The sequence below is a fragment of the Pygocentrus nattereri genome, chromosome 10 (genome assembly GCF_015220715.1).
Source record: "Pygocentrus nattereri isolate fPygNat1 chromosome 10, fPygNat1.pri, whole genome shotgun sequence".
Lineage (NCBI taxonomy): Eukaryota > Metazoa > Chordata > Actinopteri > Characiformes > Serrasalmidae > Pygocentrus > Pygocentrus nattereri.
In genome coordinates, this window is record NC_051220.1 from 33,165,251 (window position 1) to 33,185,286 (window position 20,036).

A 20,036-nucleotide genomic window follows, 5' to 3' on the forward strand; every position below is an offset into this window, starting at 1 on the left:
ATAAAGACAACTTTGTCTCGTTGCATGATAGTCACACTCATTAAGTGCTAATTTCTGCAGTGTTGGAAACACAAGCCTACCAGACGCTGAAGTCAGCAGAGGGTGACACATAATCTCACCATGTCTTTGTAAAGATGAAAGCGTTTCTTTGTAAGACATAAATGGTGGCTGGCCTTGAATGGTTTTAATTGATGTCGCCTCTTATCACAGCTTTTGAATAAGAAAGAGGGGCCGGGTCGGGGTGGGTGAGAGAGTCATGTCAGAGTTTTGGCTGATCTCAGTTCCGCTGGACAAAGCCAGTTCTCAGTCTTTGGAGAAACTCAAACGGGCTGCATCCAAAGCCGGCCTCGGCTCCAGCTTCAGATTCCACATCCCTGAACTGAAGGTACGAGTGAGTGAGCGTCACACCATTAATGATCAGAGGTAGGAGATCTATGAAGGTTGAATTTGGTCTTATTTAAATTAATCAATTAGTGTAACAAATTAGTGTAGAAGGCATGTATGGTAAGTCAGGGTCATGAGTGCACAGTGCATTTCTAGAGGATGTGCGTGTTGGGTTGCCACCACTAACTAAGTAGTTCTCTCAGGTTTCTATCTTTTACAATCAGCTTGTAATTTTCTTGTACGGATTCTTACTCAGTTTAAATACACTGATGTTATATCTTTGCGGAAGAGATGCGTATAATGGGCAGAAATCAGAGTATGTGCAGTAGTGCATGCTGAATAATGACTTCAGTGATGAGTGTTAGGATAAAACAGCAGTAAAAGAAACCAATGCATTCCAATTTGTTTCTGTTTTACCTTATGTTTAAGATGTAACTGAATTGATGGTGGTCATCCCTAACTGCACTTAATGTCCTCACGTCATTTATACTTCTTTTCTCATATCTCCAAAATGGTAACTTTACAGGAGTAGGAAAAAACATACTTTACTTTTAATGTTAGTCAATGGAACCAGACTTTTTTCCGAGTAATATTAGGCTCTTTCTTTTGGTCCATTCATCATTAAATTTACACTCAATGTAAAGGACAGTAGGTATTTTCTAATTATGTGAAAAACTGAAAAACGTCAAAAATGGAGATGCAAGGTTTTGTTCCGACCGCGGCGATATGTTGATGTTGACTATGAATATTTAACACCAGGTGGGCACTCTGGATGTATTGCTGGGTGTGGCTGATGACCTCTCCAGACTGGACTCATATACAGAGGGGTAAGGAAATTCCATGAATTCGTTTGACATGAACGTTGTATCAATATTATTTCATAATATATGTCAACACATTCATTTGATCATAATCAAAGATGTGTCAGTTTTATTCTGTTTGTTTTGGTCAAGTAATGCATTTTGTTTAACCTTGATGCTGGATGCATCATCAAAAACCTCAATGTAATTATTCTCTTTTTACTTTGTGAGCACGGTGGCTATGCAGGCAGATTCTAGCGTTAGCAGTCTGGTTGTGTTGTTTCCTAATCTTGACCGTAGTAAGTGTTTGGCACAAGGATACAGTCCTGTGTGTGTTTTGTTCTTTAAAACACCCTGTGGGAAAATTCACAAGCAACTGTATCACAACTGCCGTTAACTGAGACACTCAATCCAGCTGTCTCTTATTTCAAGTGCGACCTCACAATGTTCCATGCGTGCTTGTGTTGTGGAAACTGTGCTCTGCATTTTTCCTTCTTTACTCCGTTTCAAAGCCACAATCCTGTCTGCAGACTTTTAAAACCACAAAGCAGTTCATAAGTCACCAATCACATTCTAGATAGTGCTAATTGTTCAAATCATGCATTACAGATATAATCCTTCTCACATTCTGGGCTGTATTTATCTAGTTAGTAAGACAGAGCAACTGGAACTTTCCAGAAAGAAAGCATCTGAGTATAGCTTTAAAGAGCCAATATATTCTTTTTAATATATGTTTGATGACTATTTTCCAACCTTTCTTTATCCCATAGAATTAAACAGGCTGCTATTGTTACTGTGCCTTTATGAGTGACATATGCAAATGACTTCTGTTCTGATTGGCTTCCTTATATTGTGCCATAATTCAAAAAACAGTCCAGACTGAAACACTCCTTGTAAAGTTACAAGGAGCTTTTCAGTCTGGACCGCTTTTTCAATTGAGACACAATTACAGCACAATTGCTTTATAATGTAATCATGGTCTACAATTGGACAAATGGCTTTTTCAGACCTACATGACTAGCAGTGATTCAGTTGTCTAGAAAGGCTGATTTTAAACACTGATGTTGTTTATGAACTCTCTGTATCATATACAGCATTATGAGGAAGACATCTCAGTGTATGGCGGAGGTCATGGAGCAGTCCACTGACAAAGTCATAGAGAACGCCCTGGCAAATGGAGGTATGATTGTGCAGAGAACAGTTCCAATGATTACAAAGCCCCATTTCAGCATGAAATAGTGAGGAACTCATTAGCTAACAGAGGTGCCTCTGGTCATCCACACTCTCCACTCATCTCAGTCAGGCCAGGACATGGATCCTGTTACCTCTGTACACTGAAATAAAGATGTACTTTGAATTTACATGATTCAAATGTGTCAGCCCTTGAATTAAATATGTTATAAGAATTGACAAGAAATGTATTGATGTAACACTATTTATTCATGTACAACCCAGCTAACTCATGTCCATTAAAAGCACTAGTTTTTTTCAGTGGTAACATGAAGGTTCAGGCCTTTTGTAGCTTTTTTCATACCCATAGATTCATAAGGACTTTTTAATTACAAGTCGATTGCGCGAATATTTAGTTTCCATGCACTGTCTGGAAAAAGGTACTGTACTGATACATTTTTGTCACTGAAGGTATAGTTGTGTACCTCATATGTACACTTCATTCTCTTTTTCAGGAGAAGGTGCATGTTGCTGCATTTTATTTCATCCTAAATAGGTAAAATAAAATAAAAATCTTATAGTCAAGACAGTACAGAGCCCCTAAGGGGCCGTGGTTAAAAAAAAGTGAATGACATTGTGTTCCCTCGCAAATATTTTTAATTCCCTCGCAAATAAAATGTGTCCCCTCGCAAACGTTTTGCATTCCTTTGCAAAATATATGCTTGTCAAACAGCAAGCGAATGTAGGACCAGAGGTGCCCAACGACATTGACTACATTAGAGCTTTGTTTGTAGCACAGCTAATGCTAAAAGCTGTTTTCCCAGTTTTGCCAGTCTGTGCTGAGTTTATTCAACAATTGCTCTCTGCTCTCTGTGTACGAGGACACTTGATCTCAGTTTCAGTTTGAGTCACTAATAACATAATCATGTTTGATGTCTTTATATTTCAATCCAAGATCAACATAAAATCAAAGAGCTGCTTCATCTCTGAGCTTAAGCAAAGCCCAGCATTTGCAAGCGACTGCAAACTGTTGCGTCACAAGGCAAAACATTTGTGAGGGAATGCATTTTCTTAGCCAAGGGAATGCAAAGCATTTGCAAAGGAACGCAAAACATTTGCGAGGGAATGGAACTTTTTTTTTTTTACCACGGCCCCTTAGGGGCTTCATAAGACAGGGATCATGAAGTCAATTCAAAAAAGAAATAGATTAATAATTATAATAATAATTACTTAGTTCCATTCTTCTATGTAGCACACCTGTATCACAAACATTCATTGGTAGTGCTCTCTATTTCAGATGTCATTTAAATATATTTTTGTGTTACACACAGTATTGGTGTCCTTTATGTTTCGTCCTTGTTTAGGGCTTTATGTTGTAGTACAGATAGTTTTTAGTTCAGAAGGCATATGTGGTAAGTCAGTAGGTAAAAGTTGTTACACAAGTGGTACATGCTTGTTGACTGACACTCACTCACCACTAAAGTAGGTATACCTACCATGTACCTACACTTACTGTCCATTTTAATCAGGTCCACTAACCATACATGGGCATTTTGTCATGCTACAATTACAGACTGTAGCTCACCTGTTTCTCTGCATTTTTAGCCCTTCTTTACTCATAAATGATCAGGACCCTCAAAGGATCACGAGAGAGCAGGTATTACTTGGGAGGTGGATCATTCTCAGCATTGCATTGACACGGTCATGATTAGTGAGTTAGTGGTACAAGGGGATCAGACACAGCAGTGCTGGTGGAGGTTTTTAACACTGTGTCTATTTACTGTCCACTTTATTAGACACATCTACCTTGCTGGTCCACTCTGTAGATGTAAAGCCAGTGATGATAGCTCATTTGTTGCTGTACAGTTTGCGTTTGTCATTCTCTAGTCCTTTATCAGTGGTCAGTTTCTGGCCACAGGATGCTGTTGGCTGAATATTATTGTTTTTATTTTCAGTCCCGCAGTGACATGGAGTTATTTAAAAATTAAAGGGGGTGAACAAATTAGGCAAAGAAACTGTAATTGTAGCATTACTGCACCTTTACCTACTGGTCACTTTATTAAGAACACTATTCCTATTCTGGGTTGGACCCCCTTTGCTCTTAGAACATCCTGAATTCTTTGTGACATGCATTCAACAGTGAAAGCAGCAGATTTTCAGCTGCACCCAGTATGCCAAAGGTGCTGTGTTGGATTCAGATCTGTACTCTAGGGAGGCCACTAAAGTACACTGAACTCATTATAATGTAAATGGAACCAGTTTTAGGTGGCTCGTGCTTTGTGACAAGGCACACTGTCTTGCTGAACGTAACCATTAGAATATGAGTAAATTGCGGCCAAAAGAGGATGCACATAATCAGCAACAATACTCAGCCCAACGTGTGTAAAGAATACACTCCCCAGTCCATTACACTACTAACATCAGCGTGAACTGTTTACACAAGGCAAGTTGGGTTCATGGATGCTGTTTATGCCAAATTCTGTCTCTACTATCTGCATGTTGCAGCAGAAATCGAGATTGGTAGAAATTGGTACCTTCCAAATTGGTAGGGTTTGGTGGAAGAGGGATAATAGTCTTGGACTGTTTTCCAGGGTTATCTGCATGTTGCAGCAGAAATTGAGATTGATCAGACAAGGCCATATATTTCAAATCTTCAGCTGTCCAGTTTGGGAGAGTCTGTGCCCACTGGATTCTCAGATTCCTGTTCTTGGCTCACAGGTGTGGAACCCACTTCCACTGTTGCACCCCATCCACCTTATGGTCAGACGTATTTGCATTCAGACAAGCTTTTCTGACCACTGATGTAAAGAGGAGTTATTTGAGTTACTGTAGCCTTCCTGTTGGCCTGAACAAGTCTTGCCATTCTCCACTGACCTCTCACATCCATCAAGGTGTGTCTGTCCACAAATTCTGCTCGCAGGATGTTTTTGAATTTTTTGCACCATTGTGTGTAAATAAAATGGCTGGTTAGTGTATATGGTAGCCTTGATAAAGGGGCCAATAAACATATTTAGAGCAAGCTAAAAATATGAATAGGTTTGTTTTTAAAATATATCTAAAAATCTGTATTTCTAACCTGTACTAACCCCACTTTCACCTGTTTATACTCCCTCTAGAGCACAAGGGCCATCGCAGAGTTCCACAGTCACCCCTGAAGGTTTATTTTCAGGCCTTGCGGGGTACGCTGGCATGTGTTTGGAGTGTGTGTATTAGTTTTGTTTTATTTCCTCATTGATTCTAATGCTGCAGGACTAACTAGCATGGTGTGTATTTTCATTGAAAGCCTTTGAACTTTGAAGTTCTCTCTGACTCTTATTGAGGAATGGAGTGCTATGAATGATGAACTATCATTCAAATACCATCCATTCTGTGTTGTGGTGGAGATTTAGTCAGTTTAGTTTTTTTCACCCATGACCTAGCACTTGATATTTCAGTGGACCTCGCTACATATGTGACAAAGTTCCAATGGGACAGAGCCAAGTACCCCACTGCCCTGTCTCTAAAAACAGTGACCGAGATTATCTCCAAGGTATACACCCTACGCCGACTTCAAAGACACTATGATGTCCTGTCATATCCTTAATGGCATTAATATTCATGTGTGTGTATCTGTGTTGGTGGTTGCATGTGTCTGTTTCAGCAAGTGTCTCAGGTGGAGATAGAACTGAAGTCTCGTAGCACTGCATACAATGACATGAAAGCCAAACTGCATGGCCTTGAGCAGAAAAAAGAGTGAGTTCTAGTCAACTGAAGTAATGAAGTATGACTAGAAATAATATATTATATATATAGTTGGCTTTTCTCTCACTTAAAGTAGACAAATAGTGTAAAAATAGCACTTATCAGTGATATCAATTGTTTTAATTCACCAGGGGAAGCCTGCAGACCCGCACTTTGACTGGCATTGTGAAGAAGGAAGACTTGGTCCTCAACTCTGAGTATCTGACCACTTTACTGGTAGTGGTGCCCAGGTCAGTGCACACCATATAAAACAGAAATCTGTAAAAAAAAAACAGAAAATGTCTTTTTTAAAAGCAAAAATATGTTTTCTCAATGGTGGTAAAAATCTGTAAAAAAGGCTCACTTATTCAACTACTCATTCTGAAATGCAGTATTATACCATGATAATAACAGCAATAACCATTAAAATTAACACACATGTCTGTGAAAGTGATCATTTGTTTTTATGGATTGACATTACATTTCTTTGGATTAAAACAATAGTGTTAAAATACAGCATATGCAAGGTTTTATTTCATAAAATTGACCCCTGTATTGACCATTACATTTTACAGTACTTTGACAGTGAAAATCCTTTTTTATGGTGCAGGTTAATAACACTGACAAAAGTAATGGCCTGAATTTACTTGATTCAAATATCTACATAATTTCTGCTTCAATAACGTACATTACATCGGTGCAATCTTGCATAAGTGATGTGCACATTGGAATCAAGTACATTCAGTGCATTACTTTCAGGCAAGGTTTCAAGTTTATTTGTCATCTGCAGAACATGTCAGGACATTTATGCATTGAAATTGAGTGATGAGCCTCAGGTAAACAGCCTACAGATAAAATATAAAAAACAAATTGAAATATATCAGAAATACACAAAATATAGAGAAATATACAGAAAATATTGAGAAAATATGCACAAAATATAGAGACAATATACATTTTAAAGTGGATTAAGTGTTAATTTTCTTTAAAGTGACTTAGTATTAAGTTGTTATTGTCCCTAGCAGAGATGATATGATATAATAATAGTAATAATAATAATAACAGAGTGACTGAGTGAAATGGTGGGGACGGAGCCACAGCTTCACAGCTTATTCAGAAGCATGACAGACTGTGGGTAGAAACTGTTCATTAACCGGGTTGTTCTATCCTGGATGCTGCAAAGTCTGGTTTTGGTGAACAGGCAGAGCGCTCAGTGACTGCTGTCTGACCGGATCTTTTTGATCTTCCTAGGGCAGCGGGGTTGTCTTTCCAATCCATTATCAATTTAGCAAAACAAACATTTTACTCAGTTTTACACAGTGGTTATTAGGCTGTTTATTTGACTGTAACAATCATTTGACTCTATACTACAATGTACCTCTACAGGGTAAACAATAGCCTGTGGGAGAACACCTATGAGTCCATGTCAGAGTTTGTGGTCCCTCGCTCCAGCAGGTTAGTTTCTAGCGTTTCTAGCTCTGTTCAGTAATTTGCCTGTCGTGACTGCAGTGCAGCTCACCTCCTTTCCTCTAGTCATGGGTCTGAAGGTTAAATTCACACCAGTGTAAAGTTACTAACGGAAAGCAAGCCTTTGTCTCACCACAGTCTGGAAGCCAGCATCCTTCTCATTGACTCTAATTGCCCCACTTTACTTCCTCCTCTGTAGTTTGCCTAGACAGAAGCCCTGTGTACATCAACTTGCTGTTCACTATGAAGAATCTGCTGATGGCTTGTTTTAAAAATATATAAAAAAATATATAATTGGACATTTTGATCATATACTGCATCAGTGAATATACATATAGTTCATATCAAAAACAGTTGATAGCTAGCTGATGATTTCAATGTTAAAAATGAATGAAAGTTAATTTTAACTTTCTAAGTTTAATAATGTTAGTTGTAACAGACTTTCAACAATCTGCAATGATTAATACAAGAATTATAGATCAGGAGCTTCATGAAATGGGTTTCCATGGCCAAACAGCTGCTAAGTGCTGGGTAGAGTGATGTTAAGCACACTGCCTCAGGACTCCAGAGCAGTAGAAATATGAGAAATATGTTACGTGTCACTATCTGGCAGTCTGATAGACTAACCTGGGTTTGGCTGATGCTAAGAGAAAGCTACCTACCAGAATGCATAGTGCACAGTAAAATTGGGTGGAAGAGGGATAAAGTGTGTCTGTGTGTATGTGTGTGTGTGTCTGTGTGTATGTGTGTGTGTGTGTGTGTGTGTGTGTGTGTGTGTGTGTGTGTGTGTGTCTCTGTGTGCATGTCAATGTAAAGTTGTCTTATGTGGAATTTGCTATTCTAGAGTCATAGTGGTGGTAATAGGAACCAATTCAATGCCAGATGTATGAGACATGGTTTTATGATAGTTTTTCAAAAGCTTTGCACCTAAAACGTATTCTTAACCCGTTAAAGTTCTGCTAAGCACACGTTTTGAGTCACTATATATGCCACAAAGTGCCACTTTGACCATCTGGAAGTCATGAATATGTTAAAGACTGTGGGGTTCAAAAAAAAAAAACACCAATTGTTTTTATTATCGCCCAAAACAAATACAAAATACAAAAAAACTGTTGCTTTTTTCTTGGTGAGGACATTAAAGGATTAAATCATCCATGCTCGAGAGGTACATCTGTTTTCCAGCAAAATAGTACCAAAAGAAAACATTATTTTCCCAGATTTTCCACGATTTAATCCTTATCAGCATTACATATAAAAGAAAAAAGAACTCGTTACACCTTACTGAATGACATCTAAAGTTTTGAAAAATGGTTGGAATTGTCATTGTGTGTGTGTGTGTGGGTCAGGAAGCTGCTGGAGGAGGAGGATGCTGGGATTTTCACAGTGACACTCTTCAAAAAAGCTGTCAGCGAATTCAAAGCCAATGCCAACAAGCTCAAGTGAGTGACCACTACAACACATTACACAACTTTCTGTGAAAGTTACTCATAATTAATTCATTACCATTCAAATTTTGGTTATTAATAGATTCACAGTGCGCGAGTTCAACTTAGAGGAAGCAGAGAAGCAAAGGCAAGAGATGAGCCGCCTTATTGCGGATAAGAAAGAACAGTATGTGAGTAGGACCTTACAGTACCTTACAGTAATAACAACCCCCCTCCTAGACATTTGCCTTCCTGCAGTTTGTTCCAACATTAATCTTTTACACTTGATCCAGCTCATTTTTCTTTCAAAAACATTTATCAGCTGGATCGTATGTGTGAGAACTGTGTTAGAACACCAATGAAAATATGCTGCTGTATGTTGTTAATATATTTTCAGAATCTAATTAAAATGTTGCTTTTTTGTGTGGGATTACACCTCCACAAAGAAGGTTGGTGACCACTACAGGCAAATGAGAAGGAACTGATGAGACGAGGTCTAGAGTCCACTTGTTTTGGTGTGGCATCCTGTGACATGGCACATTTTGAATGATCCAAATACCACATCATTAATCCATTCTTGGCCAACACTGACTTCAGAATCATTTGTGCCGCCAGGGAACATTTGTGCGCTGGCTGAAGGTGAATTTCAGTGAGATGTTTGTGGCCTGGATCCACATCAAGGCTCTTAGAGTGTTCACAGAGTCAGTTCTCAGGTAAAGATTTAGGACTGAAAAACTGATGTGGCAATCACTGTATGTAAGTTGTAAACATAAGATCTGTTCAAGTATTAGACTGGTGTTGTTGTGGGTCAGGTACGGCTTGCCGGTCAGTTTCCAGACTCTTCTACTGCAGCCAGAGAAGAAGCATGCGAAGCGGCTGAGAGAGGAGCTCAACTCTTTATTCAGGGATTTGGACCCTACAGCAGCAGCCAGCAAACCAGATGTGAGAAATTCACTTTGTTTATGTCTGTGATTGCGTTCAAACAGAGGACATGGCCCTGAAGACTGATGCTCCTTTGGCTGCCCTGAGAACATTATAATCCCACTCTCAAACAACCTTTATAGAAAACTACTTACAAAGTAAATAGCAGCTGCAGGGTGACTTTAAACTCAACAAGTCTGGTGAAAAATCTAATTTACACATTCCTTACCATACACAGTACATCAGAAAAGAAAACAGGTTTTGTCCAATGTTTGCCTCTTTATTTTTGGAGTTAAATAGCTAAGATCTGCTGAAAGGTTAGACTTTACCAATTAGCAGAAAAAAATCTGTAACATCTATGACAGTGGTCACCAACCCTGGTCCTGGAGATCAAGTCTCCTGTTGAATTAAGTTCCAACTACAATCTGCCACAGCTGCTCCAGCTAATTAACTCCTTCTGAAGTCTGATTGGCTGGGTTAGATGCATTAGTGTTAGATAAGGGTGCAGCAAAATGTTAGATGCAGGTTGGAACTAAACTCTGCAGGAAAATAGATCTCCAGGACCAGGGTTGGTGACCAGTGATCTATAAATGATGAATCTATTATATAAATTATCTATAAAAAGGAAAAGCATATTACATCAAAAACAGTACTACCAACAGAAGCCTGATTTTTTCTGTACCTTTGTCAGTGTCTATATTTAAAGGGGCTTTCTGGCCTGAAATTATCATTCAGTATGTTATATGTACTGTTATAAACCTAACTCTAAACACTATTGTGGCACCCCTTTAATTCTGACCAGAGCATTCTGTTAAAGGGGAAAATGATAATTTATTGATAACCTACTCCTTTAAGGTATTAAAATGCATGTTCTTGTGTTTCTAGATGGGGGTTGACATCCCAGGAGTTAATGCTGGACAGCAGGAGTACTACTCCTACATCTGCTACTCCATCAACATTAGTTTGCTGGACTCCAGCTAGCAGTCAGCTGTATACCAAACCAAGAGACTAGTACCTTATATTCCTACAATTTAAGCAAAAGCTCTAAAATGAGATACTGAGTATTGGAGTTTTTGTGATTGTACAGGTTTGTGATCACACAGGTTTAAATAAAAAAGGACCAATAACTCATGAAAGACATTTACACTGTATGATCACCATTTATACAACAAGGAGGACTCAGAATAAGATTTCCAGTTTCCATTTCAGCTAACAAGTGTAATAAAACTCTAAACAGGTAAAGATGCTCTACAAATAAGAATTATTTTACAGCCACCATCTCGTTTATTAACCCAACAAGCAATATTAATGAGCTATTTTTGTGAAGCTGAACCGGCAGGGATTTACATGTAAACAAAATACCATGTCTTTCAGTTTCTGAATAAATAAGACTCCATGTCAAACCTGTAGTCTGTGAGGATTAAACATTGCGTTCTGGCACACTCTAGTGGTTCAATAGTAAAACTGCCGCAATATTTAAAAAAGAAAAGGACACTGCATAAAATGCAACAAAACTGAAATAAATGACAAGTATCACTCTCAAACACGTTTATTTAAACTTAACAGCCATTTAACTGAACAGACACCATGTGCAAAGTAAAGAAGACCATACCAAGTTCTTCCCTTTCCTGGATTACCTCAAACAGAAACAGCTTGCTCTATATTTCTGACAATCAAGGAGCTAATAGTAAGTATTTTTAAAACAAGGCTTTAACAATAAAAGGCAGAAGAACAGGTTTAAGGCATTGTAACATGTACTTGGTGCCTGCAAGTGGCCCTAACCCCAGATTTTAGAGGACAACTCTGTGGTAAACAGGCCACTAACTCAAGTTTTGGAGGTTGCAGAGTGGTTTTCCTCTGTTTTACCTTCAACCTTTGGTCCTCTTCCATAGGAGAGGAAATCAGTGTATAAAAAGGACCTGAATTAGAGAGAATAGCTCCAGAACAACAAGAAGTTCTCACAACTCATCTTTTTCTAAATCATCCAAGTCTACATCACTGAGATCAATATCTTCTTCTTCTGGAAGCTGTGAGGAAATAATTAGATACAGCAATTAGCAAAATAATATATAAAAGATATATATTTCAATTAAAAAAAAATAACAGAAAATGTGCATTAATATAACAGTGCATCTTTGCTTTCGAAGGTCACTGAGGCAAACCTTGAGCTAAATCATAGCCCAGTTAATATCTTTGCATCACTGTACCGTGACTTAACTGTAGAAATACAATATCTGACTAACAGCATTGGTCATTTGAAACAGCTCATTTAAACATAGTAGCTGAGAATCAAAATGAGCTTACCTGGCCATCCTTGCCATCCCAGGCTTCTACGGTGTGAATTTTTGGTAATGCTCCTCCTCCAACTGGAGAAGTAGACCCACGGCCAACAGACAGATCCCTGTAAACATTTCCCACAATTACATCACACGTACATCAGAACAATGTCACATATGCTGGTTTGGTACATTTTAAACATGATATTCAAGGGCAAGTTTGCAAATGGGCAAACCTGAGGAACTCATGGATGCCTGTCTCACTGAAAGAGCCCTTCAGCAGAGAAAACTTCATTTTGCGAGCATTGATGGCAGCCATGGCCGGGTAACCGAAACCACCGATGCCCAGAGAGGACTCCAGCTCCATCTGAGCTCCAGCCTCAGTCCACAGCCAGCTGCAGAGACAGTATAACAGAAATGAAGAAACAGAGCCAAATTCAATGAGCTAGAAGAACCATGATGGATAATTGGATGGATGGATGAATTACGAATCTAGGAATTTGTAGGAAACGTCCAATCCACAGAAAATTGAGACAAATTGAAAAAGCTGATGCACAGTGGTAGAAAAATCCATTAACAATCAATGGATTCAGACACAAACCCCCACATCTTTTTCTTATATTTCTCAGCCATCATCCTCATCACGTCCAAATAGCTGTTTCTTCCTGATGCACCTACAGAATGACCGAAACACAAGTTTGACTTAGTTTTGATAGTCTTTACTAAAGTTTGAAAATGAAATATTTCAAAATAAAATCATTGTAGTGAACACTCTGATTTGCTTCACTTCATTTCATTGTTTCCATTATTCAGTGAGGAGGGAGGTACCTGTGTCAAGAATGTGAGGAAGCACTGCTACAATACAAAGCTGGTGGTCATCACAGGTCTTCTTAAAAACATCCTGGTTAAGAACCTGGGGAGAACAAGAGTATAAAGCTCCAAGTTTGCAATGTGTAAAAAAGGCCTAGTGCAGTAATAAACATATTATTGCAGTTCTGAAGGTTATAATACCAGACTTTGATATCAGTTTCAAGTTTCGCATCATAATTCTTGATAACACAATAATGCTATGGAAAAAATACAGTTACAGTGCCACAAGGGGATTCATGAGTCACTACACAACAAAAAAATACTTTTCAGATCTTTGTACTGGTCAGGATGCATGTTACCCAAAGTCATGGTGTTTTCTGCTTTGCAGAGGAGAGATTTATAATACCTCACAACACAAAAATTCAATATCTCAAAGCTCATTCAGTCTTTTTCACAAGACTGTATGCTATGATACATAAACCTTGAGCATCACAAGTAGAACATGTACTATTTGATTCACCAATAATTGGTTTCACCAATTTAATTCAATCAGTTACACTATTTAAATATTTACCACATAATAGCAGCATTTGCTACTTTGTGCAGAGCATGTATTGGTATAGTTTTTTCTTATAGGGAAGGAGGGACACAGCAGACATACCTCAGTCACCTCAGGTGGAGGAGCATTGGCAGAGAACAGCTCCATGACATGGGCTACAATATCAGACCGAGTCCTTCCTCCTTCATAATCCTCTGGATTCTCTCCTTTATTGAAGACTTTAATGGTGGGAAAGCCACGGATCTGCATAGACAAAAATGCAGCAATTATGATCATCAAACAATAAAACAAAATGCATCTATTTTGTACTGATTCAAGTTGGATTAGTTTTACCAGAGGAGGCTCTGTAATGTAATTTGTAAGGGACTTTATTGCCCATTTTCATACAGGATCTCCTTATTTCAATTTCAATATGTAATTTCTCAAAATAACAATAGATTTAAATGTCAGATCCTGACTATGCATGTTAGATATGAAGCAGAAACCACACTCAATTACTGTACAACAACATGCTAAGGGTGTAACAATAAATGTATTCTACTGTTTCATTACATATCATGATGCATCATGGGTAAAGTGTCAGCCCCAATCGAACATGCTGGCCACATGCTAAAATATTAGCTAATGGCTAGTGCATTAGACTTTTACACTATAAATCACAGTTTGTTTAGTTTTTCTATGTTGCTAAGAAAGCAGTTTATTAGCTTGTGTATGATCAGCCAAAACTCCAATCTCCAATCTTGTACTTTTACTATGTTGAATGCTCTAATTTCTCTAAGAGAAAATGGAAACATTAATGTAAACATTAACATAACTCACATTTTCAAGCACCCTTCATTTTTGTTGTGTCGAAAAATATAATGAATTGGGACACAGCCATATTGCGTCAAACAGAATTATGAATTTTGCGATTGTTACACCCCAACGAGCTGCACAACTGTGTCTATTAGATGGTCTATAAAACACTGTGCTTGGCTGCGTGCTTTTCCACACTGGTGTCCTTACACCGTAACGGCTGGCCAGGCCTTGATGCACAGTAGCATCCACAGCACCCAGCTTCACTTTGCCCTTTGTCTGTTCTTTGACCTCTGTTGCTGCTGCAGTCCACTCTGGCTCCAGCCTGAGAGAGTGTAGGCATTTATTAGATAATGCAGACAGTCTTTACTGAAAGCTATAAATTAACACTAAGACAACATGCTTGTTATAGTGTGGGCTGAGAATAAACTCGCCTTTGGCAGTGGCCACACCAAGGAGCAAAGAATTCCACCATCCAGACCTCGTCTCCATTTAGCACCAGTCTGTCAAAGTTATCGTCAGTCAGCTCCACCACATCGTTCTTATTGCCTGCGCCGCTGCCTCCACCACTCTGTTGTACACGAATACAACATCATCCAAGGTCACATCCCAGACATTTTGTATAATTACATAATACATGACACATACAATTCAGTACTGTGAAAAAGTCTTAGGCACCTGAGAAAATGAGCATTACAAAGGTATTTATTAGCGCAATACGCATTTAATTGCTCAGAAAATACACTAATATTAGAATCAATATAAATAATATGAAAATGGACAAATGGTTTGCCTAATTCATACTTCATTACATTATGAAGTATTCTGATGATGAATGACTGTAAATTCAGGAGACAATCATGACCAAATTTTGTTCTTCAAACTAGCTCACAAGATATCAATGACTTTTTCACAAAATTAAATTCTTGTGACTTTTTACTGTGCACATGCTTATTTGTATCTACTGTATTGGTGTATTGTGTTTTTATTGGCAAATACATACAGCTGAGACAAATGCTAAACAATGTGCTTAGATGCCTAAGATTATTGTACATTTCTCTATGTACCTTTGCCAATATGTCAAAACCTTAACTATTTATTTATTTATTTCCCGATTTTCTCCCTAATTTAGTCATTTCCAATTCTACCCACTACTTAGGAGTGCCCCAATCACAGGACACTACCAGTGCTAGGAGGGTGAAGGCAGCACAGGCTTCCTCCAAGACCTGTGAAACCAACCATCGCTTCTTTTCGAACTGCCGCTCACACAACACCATGGGACAGCCGAACGTGTGCAGAGGAAAGTGCCAATCGCCAGGTTTGTTACGTCATCTGACAGATGTCTGCGCTGACTAGTATCACGTTGAGTGATGAGTACACCCAGAGGCTGTAAGGCTGTAGCATCACCAGGGATCGAACTTGCGATCTCCTGATAATAGGGCCAACGCTTAGACGGTTGCGCCACTCAGGAGCCCGACGTTCACATTGTTTAAACACAAAAGGACCAACAGAAGTGGTCCAACATTATTTTGAATATTTTTTTCCTTTTTCACATTATCATTTTGGTTATAAGATTGTATTATGACAGTGACAATATACAAGAAACAAACAGCCTCTAGTCAGGAGGAGATAACATAAGGATTACACCAACGATTTTGATCAAGTAGGAAAACAAAGCAATGTTCTACAAAAGCAAAGACCACCATCAGGGCTCTACCTACAAAATCCTTTGATTAACTAGCTCATATAATCTTATTTATGCATTAGAAAAAATAGACCATAGAGTAAAGAGAAACAAGAAACTAGCATGCCTGTTTACTCTGGCCAGAGCCTCCAGCCCGGCCACTGAGTCTGTCCTTCACCAAAGAGCGCAGCGCTGTCATGGCTCCTTCCACTATAGCCTGACTTGTACGACCACCTGAACAGAGGAAAGGAAGAAACAGGAAGAAAAGCAAGATTAAAAATGAGCCAGAATAAAGTGAATGAGACTGAGGAGTGTTGAATCTCATGTGATAAAGAAGGGAATGTGGCAAGGCCATCAGAAGTAGTTGCAAATGATGTCAGCCATGATGCAACACGTACCTTGGTATTCCTCAGGGTTATTTTTGTTAGCTCCAAAGATTTTTATGGTAGGAAAGCCCCGGATGCTATACTGACTGGCAAGAGACTTGTGCTGATCAGCATCTACTGCTCCAAGCTTCACAATGCCCTGAAAATGAAAACAAACTCTGTTATTCAATGGACAGTGGTCTTAACAGCGGGACACAGCTGAGAACTCAATAAATTACCTTCAAGGCAGTGGCAGCTTTTTTCCAGTCAGGTGTAAGTCTTTGGCAGTGACCACACCTGTGGGAACAAACACACTTTTGAGAAATTGCAGCACACTGCATCCTGAAAATAAACCCACACTGGGCCCTGTTCTGACTGGACTGCCCCTCCTTATTCTCACACATTACACTGATAATAAACTGTTCCATCAATAAAGATCTGATCTGATTGCTCATGGTTAAAAACTCAATTAAAAGACAGATTTATTTTTTATAGTGAATACATTGACACAAAGCACCTTCAATACAGCCCCAGGATATCCAGAACCAAGACCAAGAAAAGGAAAGAGCATGAGGAAAAAACACAGAATAACCAACACTCAAAAGCAGATACGCATTAAAAACGTGAGGAAAACCAACTGCAAGGAAACAAGACACAAAAGGAGAAACCTCCAAAGAACATAAGGATGAGCCACTAAGAGGATCAAGACCCAAAAAGTGAACCCATCCTCCAATGTCCAGAACAACACTGGACACTGAAGCTATAATATGAAATGTATAATTAGGATTTATCAGAAGCACTCATATTATCGTATGTGGATGAAGTGAGTGACCAGATGCCTTCAAAGTCCTCCAAATAATTGTGAAATAATAGTTGTACCATATATTTCACACAGGATATTTGAAATGAGGCAAAAAAGGGGACAGTAATGTGGTAAAACTAAGTGTGAAATAAGCATAAGGCAGGGTTGTATTCAATACAAGTCTAGAGATTGCCATGTCGTTCCAACTGGCGTGATCCTCTTTGGTCTTTCTTTTTTAATGACAGAGAAAACCCAAACGTGTTGTACCTAACATCCAATTATGGCAAAGCCAATGTATCGTAATACTCAGTAATCAAAATATCCAGCCCACAGTGGTTGAATGGTTTACAGGAGAGTGGAGGACTCACATGACTGAATGGGTTGTTGTTTATAAACTGGAACTACACTTAGACTTTCAGTAAAGGAAAGAAAATCGAATTTATTGAATACCTTATGTCTTGTACATTAATCAGAATAACTGAAGTAATGCCTAAATGGAAAAAAAGGAGATTTTTGGGGATTGGGGGTATTACATCCCCTTATACCTCCACTCACATCAAACCCTGTCAATTTACCAAAACACTACAGAAGGTTCAGACCAAGGAACAGGCGTTGCTGTTATGTAGTATGTGCTACGTTTCCTGATGAAATGTGAAAAGACTCACCAAGGGGCGTAGAACTCAATCAGCCAAAGACCGTCACTTTGCAGCACCTGTTTGTTGAAGTTGGAGGGGTTGAGCTCTACTACGTCATCACTGGCTGTGTAGAATCCATGGACAGCAAGGATGAGGGCAGAAACCACAACACCTGGATGGAGATAGAGGCACTGACATAAAACACGTAGACGTGCACGTACTTATGACAGCTACTGCCTACTAGAAGAATGATGATGGAAACTAATGTCAGATACGTTATCATTAGAGCCAAATGAAGCTCAGTCGCTATGCATACGAGACGTGGCTGAAGCTTGGCTCCAACTGCTCGTGATCAAGACCGGTGCGCGACAATGAACGTTAGCTAATCCAACATTAACAGCACCACTAGCAGATTTACGAGGCTGAAGCTGGCTTCGCATTCGTCCGTTTCTTGTAGGTATTTCCCCCTTCCACCTTAAATGGTGCAGCAGTCCTATTCAGCAGTTACAATCAGAACGTAGCATATGCACAATTTAAGGTGGAACGGGAAAATTGGCACAATAAGCTGACTTCAGCTTCGTAGATTTGCTCAGCTGATTTGACTCCAAATTCAAACTCACTTTAGCGTTCAAGTAACATTAACACGTATCTTTTTTCCTTTTCATCGTTCATTAGCTTATGCTCGTTATATTCGCACCCTTCTGAGGCGCAATACGGACGATGCTAACTACAACACCTGAATACTCGATAGGTACTAGAAATATTTTATAGCTGGCTACAGAAAGCTGTCTGACTAGCAGCAAAGACACGAGAAAATTTAAACACAATTTCTTGATAGAGAACAAAAACAATAAGCAGTCAAATCACAACAGCATACCATGTAAAAGTCCCATGTTTGCAAGTGAAAGCACCCTGAATGCCTGCTGGAATTGCACTGGTTCGAAAGATGAACCCTCAGCGCCAAGCGGAGCTTGTAGGGGGAACCGAAACTAGCCGTGTCTGGCTCTGATTGGTTTAGAACACGACCAGCCCAGGAACGGTCCAATCAGGTGTTTACATGCGTTCCAAATTCTAAACCAATTGGAGGCTTTGGAAGCTGAGCACCGTTCTCTGCTCCAAATGCTTCAGTCGTTCCCTTGCTCCCTACGCCCTATCCAGATAAAAACGACTACTTCGCTCAGTCCCGGACGCAACGCTCCATGGGTAACATAGCAAGCTAATTTCTAGGAATTTGACCGTATACATAAAGGAGTCATACAATTTGGAGACTGTAGTGAAGAGAAGAAAGAAAATGAGTTAAATTTAGACCTACTGGGGTATAAACGATCCACAGGGATATAAAAAGATATGTATGGTTAGCTAGCGTTACCTGTTTTAGGAAGAATTACAGAATGAAATGTAGTTAAAGTGAGCAGTTTTGTTAAAACAATCATGAATCCATTTCTGAAGTTAGCTTCTTATTCCCGGGCTGAAGTTAGCTCCTTATTCCCGGGCTGAAGTCAGCTTCTTATTCCCGGGCTAAAGTCAGCTCCTTATTCCCGGGCTGAAGGCAGCTGTTTACTCCTGGGCTGAAGTCAGCTCCTTATTCCCGGGCTGAAGTCATCTCCTTATTCCCGGGCTGAAGTCATCTCCTTATTCCCGGGCTGAAGTCAGCTCCTTATTCCCGGGCTGAAGTCAGCTCCTTATTCCCGGGCTGAAGTTAGCTTCATATTACCGGGCTGAAGTCAGCTCCTTATTCCCGGGCTGAAGTCAGCTCCTTATTCCTGGGCTGAAGTCAGCTTCTTATTCCCGGGCTGAAGTTAGCTCCTTATTCCCGGGCTGAAGTCAACTTCTTATTCCCAGGCTGAAGTTAGCTCCTTATTCCCGGGCTGAAGTCAGCTCCTTATTCCCGGGCTGAAGTCAGCTCCTTACTCCCGGGCTGAAGTCTGCTTCTTATTCCCGGGCTGAAGGCAGCTGTTTACTCCTGGGCTGAAGTCAGCTCCTTATTCCCGGGCTGAAGTCAGCTCCTTATTCCCGGGCTGAAGTCAGCTCTTTACTCCCGGGCTGAAGTCAGCTCCTTATTCCCGGGCTGAAGTCATGCTCCTTATTTCCGGGCTGAAGGCAGCTCCTTATTCCAAAGCTGAAGTCAGCTTCTTATTCCCCGGGCTGAAGTCAGCTCCATATTCCCGGGCTGAAGGCAGCTGTTTACTCCTGGGCTGAAGTCAGCTCTTTACTCCTGGGCTGA

The 20,036-nt window shown here is 39.6% G+C and overlaps 2 protein-coding genes across 2 annotated transcripts; one reads left to right on the plus strand and one right to left on the minus strand.

The window, feature by feature from the left end:
- Window positions 1-232: 232 nt before the first annotated feature.
- On the plus strand, window positions 233-11,284 carry atp6v1c2 (ATPase H+ transporting V1 subunit C2). The gene is made up of 13 exons (XM_017690806.2): window positions 233-385; window positions 1,144-1,211; window positions 2,279-2,364; window positions 5,471-5,533; window positions 5,774-5,883; window positions 5,995-6,086; window positions 6,227-6,325; window positions 7,461-7,529; window positions 8,888-8,980; window positions 9,069-9,156; window positions 9,581-9,678; window positions 9,778-9,907; window positions 10,772-11,284. The coding sequence occupies exons 1-13, from the start codon at window positions 257-259 to the stop codon at window positions 10,865-10,867; spliced, it is 1,221 nt and encodes a 406-aa protein (XP_017546295.1). The 5' UTR covers window positions 233-256; the 3' UTR covers window positions 10,868-11,284.
- A 135-nt stretch (window positions 11,285-11,419) lies between these two features.
- On the minus strand, window positions 11,420-18,810 carry LOC108423484 (protein disulfide-isomerase A6). The gene is made up of 13 exons (XM_017690804.2): window positions 18,690-18,810; window positions 17,843-17,984; window positions 16,615-16,672; window positions 16,409-16,535; window positions 16,138-16,244; window positions 14,761-14,897; window positions 14,537-14,651; window positions 13,634-13,774; window positions 12,991-13,075; window positions 12,764-12,836; window positions 12,399-12,557; window positions 12,191-12,287; window positions 11,420-11,913 (listed from the first exon to the last, which is right to left on the minus strand). The coding sequence occupies exons 1-13, from the start codon at window positions 18,703-18,705 to the stop codon at window positions 11,845-11,847; spliced, it is 1,326 nt and encodes a 441-aa protein (XP_017546293.1). The 5' UTR covers window positions 18,706-18,810; the 3' UTR covers window positions 11,420-11,844.
- Between the last annotated feature and the right edge of the window lie 1,226 nt (window positions 18,811-20,036).